This window comes from Bos javanicus, chromosome 15 (assembly GCF_032452875.1).
Source record: "Bos javanicus breed banteng chromosome 15, ARS-OSU_banteng_1.0, whole genome shotgun sequence".
Taxonomy (NCBI): domain Eukaryota; kingdom Metazoa; phylum Chordata; class Mammalia; order Artiodactyla; family Bovidae; genus Bos; species Bos javanicus.
The window spans coordinates 78,886,043-78,889,828 of NC_083882.1; the positions used below are offsets into that span (position 1 = coordinate 78,886,043).

Consider the following 3,786-nt stretch of genomic DNA (forward strand, 5'->3'; position numbering starts at 1 on the left):
ATGATGGATATGAGAAATCAGAGTGCTGGAATCACCTTCATCCTCTCGGGTTTCTCAGAATACCCACAGCTCCAGGTGCCCCTCTTCTTGGTCTTCTTGGCCGTCTATACTGTCTCTGTGGTGGGGAACCTGGGTATGATTGTGATCATCAGAATCAATCCCAAACTTCACACTCCCATGTACTTCTTTCTCAGACATCTCTCCTTTGTGGATTTTTGTTACTCTTCTATAACCACACCTAAACTCTTAGAGATCTTGGTTGCGGACACAAGGACTATCTCCTACGTGGGTTGCATGATGCAATTCTTCTTTGGTTGCACACTTGTGATTACAGAGATGTTCATGTTAGCAGTGATGGCCTATGACCGGTTTGTGGCTGTTTGTAACCCCCTGCTCTACACAGTTGCTATGTCTCCTAAGCTCTGCAGCCTCCTGGTTGCTGGAACCTACACATGGGGTGGAATATGTTCCTTGACAATCACACGTTCTCTTTTGGAGCTGTCCTTCTGCGGTTCTAATGTCATACATCACTTTGGCTGTGAGTTTTCTGCCATTGTCTCTGCCTCTTGCTCTGACTCTTACTTCAGTCAGATGACATGTTTTATCATTTCTACTTTCAATGAGGTGTGTAGCCTCCTGATTATCCTCACCTCCTATATTTTCATAATTGTCACAATCATCAAGTTGCCTTCAGCTAGTGGACTCCGAAAAGCTTTCTCGACCTGTGCCTCCCACCTGACCACCATCACCATTTTCCATGGGGTCTTCCTTCTTCTCTACTGTGTACCCAACTCCAGAAGCTCACGGCTCTTCATTAAAGTAGCCACTGTGCTTTACACTGTAGTGATCCCCATGCTAAACCCCCTTATCTACAGCCTTAGAAATAATGATGTGAAGGATACCATCAGAAAATTAGTCAACACCAAAATGTTTTCTTACCCAATGTTACTTTGAGTAGAGAGATAGAGGAAAGTACTTTCTTTTATTTTTATTTTCTTAATATAAATTTATTTGTTTTAATTGGAGGTTAATTACTTCACAATATTGTATTGGTTTTGCCATACATCAACATGAATCCGCTACAGGTATACACGTGTTCCCATCCTGAACCCCCCTCCCACCTCCCTCCCCGTAACATCCCTCTGGGTCATCTTAGTGCACCAGCCCCAAGCATCCAGTATCATGCATTGAACCTGGACTAGCGATTTGTTTCATATATGATATTATACATGTTTCCATGCCACTCCCCCAAATCATCCCACCCTCTCCCTCTCCCACAGAGTCCAAAAGACTGTTCTATGTGCTTTATACAGTGTGTTGATGGTTATTACATTTTCCTTCAAATGTGTGCTTATCTGCTGATTAGTGTCCTACTCTTTGCGACCCCTTCTCTGTCCATGGGGAATCTCCAGTCAAGAATACTGGAGTGGGTTGCCATGCCCTCCTCCAGGGTATCTTCCCAAGCCAGGAATGGAACTCACATCTCCTGAAGTGCAAGTTGATTCTTTAGTGGCTGAGACACAATGGGATACAATCTCTTGAGAAAATTATACACACACACACACACACACACACACACACACATATATATATATATATCTCATATGAATATAATGTGATTTTTAAACTGCACTGTGATTTTAAAATATTGCCTTCAGTTTAAAAGAAAAAAAGGAAATAAAACTATGTTTATGTCTCACTTTCAGAGTGTTTTAGGCAAAATAAATAATGATCTTCTAAAGCTGTCCATTGGCTTTCCTGTGGCTTAGATGGTAAAGAATCTGCCTGCAATATGGGAGACCAGGGTTGTTTCCCTGGGTAGGGAAGATCCCCTAGAAGAGGGCATGACAACCCACTCCAGTATTCTTGCCTGGAAAATCCCCACTCGCAGAGGAGCCTGGTGGACTACAGTCCATGGGGTCATAAAGAGTCAGGTAAGACTGAGCAACTAAGCACAGCACAGCAAAAGGCTGTCCACATCCTAAAGTCCTCAGAATTTGCAAATGATTTGTTACGTGGCTTCTTTCTTTCTTTCTTACTTTTTCTCTTCCTTTCCTTTCTCTTTTTCTCACTCTCAAATTATGAAATGTGATAAATAGGTAGACAAGTAATTTTGTATAATCATCCTGTATGTTACTTTCTCCAAGAAATTAAAGACATTATCAGCTCTTCACAGCATTTCTGTAAGCATTTTTCTAGTCACTGTGCCTCTCCGATGCCTTCAAGAGCAAACTCCATTGAGGTGTTCAAAGAATTTTCTTCTAAACAGAGAATAGGTTATGAGAGTTAAAATTTAACTTTATCACTTTTGAAATTTGTATTATTAAAATTTTAGCATATATTCCCTTATGTCTGGCTTTTTTGGCTCAGCATTTTGTTTCCAAAGAATTTTTAAGTGATTGATTGTAACAGTAGTTCCATTTTTGGTGCTGAAGAATTTCCACAAAGTAAATACATTGATACGATAATATGTTTATTCATACTACTACTACAAATGGAATTTGGCTATTTCTTCTTCTTTATTGATGTATTATTTATTTACAGTGCTATAATAATTTTAGATGCACAACATAGTGATTCATTATGTTTTTAGATTATACACTATTAAAATTTAGTGGCTCAGTGGGTAAAGAACCTGCCTGCAATGCAGGCAATGCCAGAGATATGGGTTTGATTCCTGGGTGGGGAAGATCCCCTAGAGGAGGGCATGGCAACCCAATCCCATGGGCAGAGGAGCCTGGTGGGCTAGAGTCCATGTTGTCACAAAGAGTTGGACACAACTGAAGTGACTGAGCACAGCATAGCACACAAAGGATAATAGCTAGAACTTTAGGGTGCTAGGCAGCGATATCCTTGTAGCTTATCTATTTTATACATAGTATCTTGTAGACTTTATACTCCTAAATTGCCCCTCCTCCTTTCATTATACAGTCTGCAAATAACAATTGTTGAAGAGAATTAGAGTAAAGGGAAATCTTGTGCATTGTGGGTGAGAATGTAAATTGGTATAGCCAATTGCATACTGTATGGAAAACAGTATGGAGTTTTGCACACGCACACACACACACACAGAAGCTAAAAATAGAACTACCATTTGAGCAGCAATTTCACTCCTGTTTATTTCACCTTTTTTGTCTTTAATGGAAATGCTGCATGAACATTCTTACACAAGTATGTGCTGCATTGCACATGAGCACTCACTGTGTGAGGTATGCCCTGTCTCTGAATGTTCTGGATCAAAGGGCGCTTGTTTCTGATCTTTTGCTGCTGCTGCTGCTGCTGCCGCCAAGTCGCTTCAGTCGTGTCAGACTCTGTGCGACCCCATGGACTGCAGCCTACCAGGCTTCTCCGTCCATGGGATTCTCCAGGCAAGAACACTGGAGTGGGTTGCCATTTCCTTCTCCAGATCTCTTGCTAGGTGCCATCAAACAATTTTCCAAAATGGATGGATTAGTTTAAATTCCAATTATATTGTATGTGGGTTCTAATTATTGTCTGTTCTTTCCAACATTTAATACTGTCATAGCAGACATTTTAATATTTTCAGGTTGGTGGGTGCGTAGGGATACTTCATTTTGGTGATGAATTTAATTCCACTTTACTAATGTGGTTGAATTACTATAATTTAGTTATTAGTCATTTGACTTATCTTACTTCTTTGTGAAGGGTCTATTCAGGGTTTTTTTTTTAACCTATTTTTCTATTAGGTTATTAATATTTTATTATGAAATATGTATTTCATTATGCATTCTAAATAAAAGTCCTTTGCTGTGTGTACCATGAATA

General features: G+C 39.9%; 1 protein-coding gene across 1 annotated transcript; it reads left to right on the forward strand.

Moving 5' to 3' along the window:
• LOC133261435 (olfactory receptor 1165-like) lies at positions 1-954 on the forward strand. Its single transcript, XM_061439916.1, has one exon. The coding sequence runs from the start codon at positions 1-3 to the stop codon at positions 952-954; it is 954 nt and encodes a 317-aa protein (XP_061295900.1).
• The last annotated feature ends 2,832 nt before the right edge of the window (positions 955-3,786 follow it).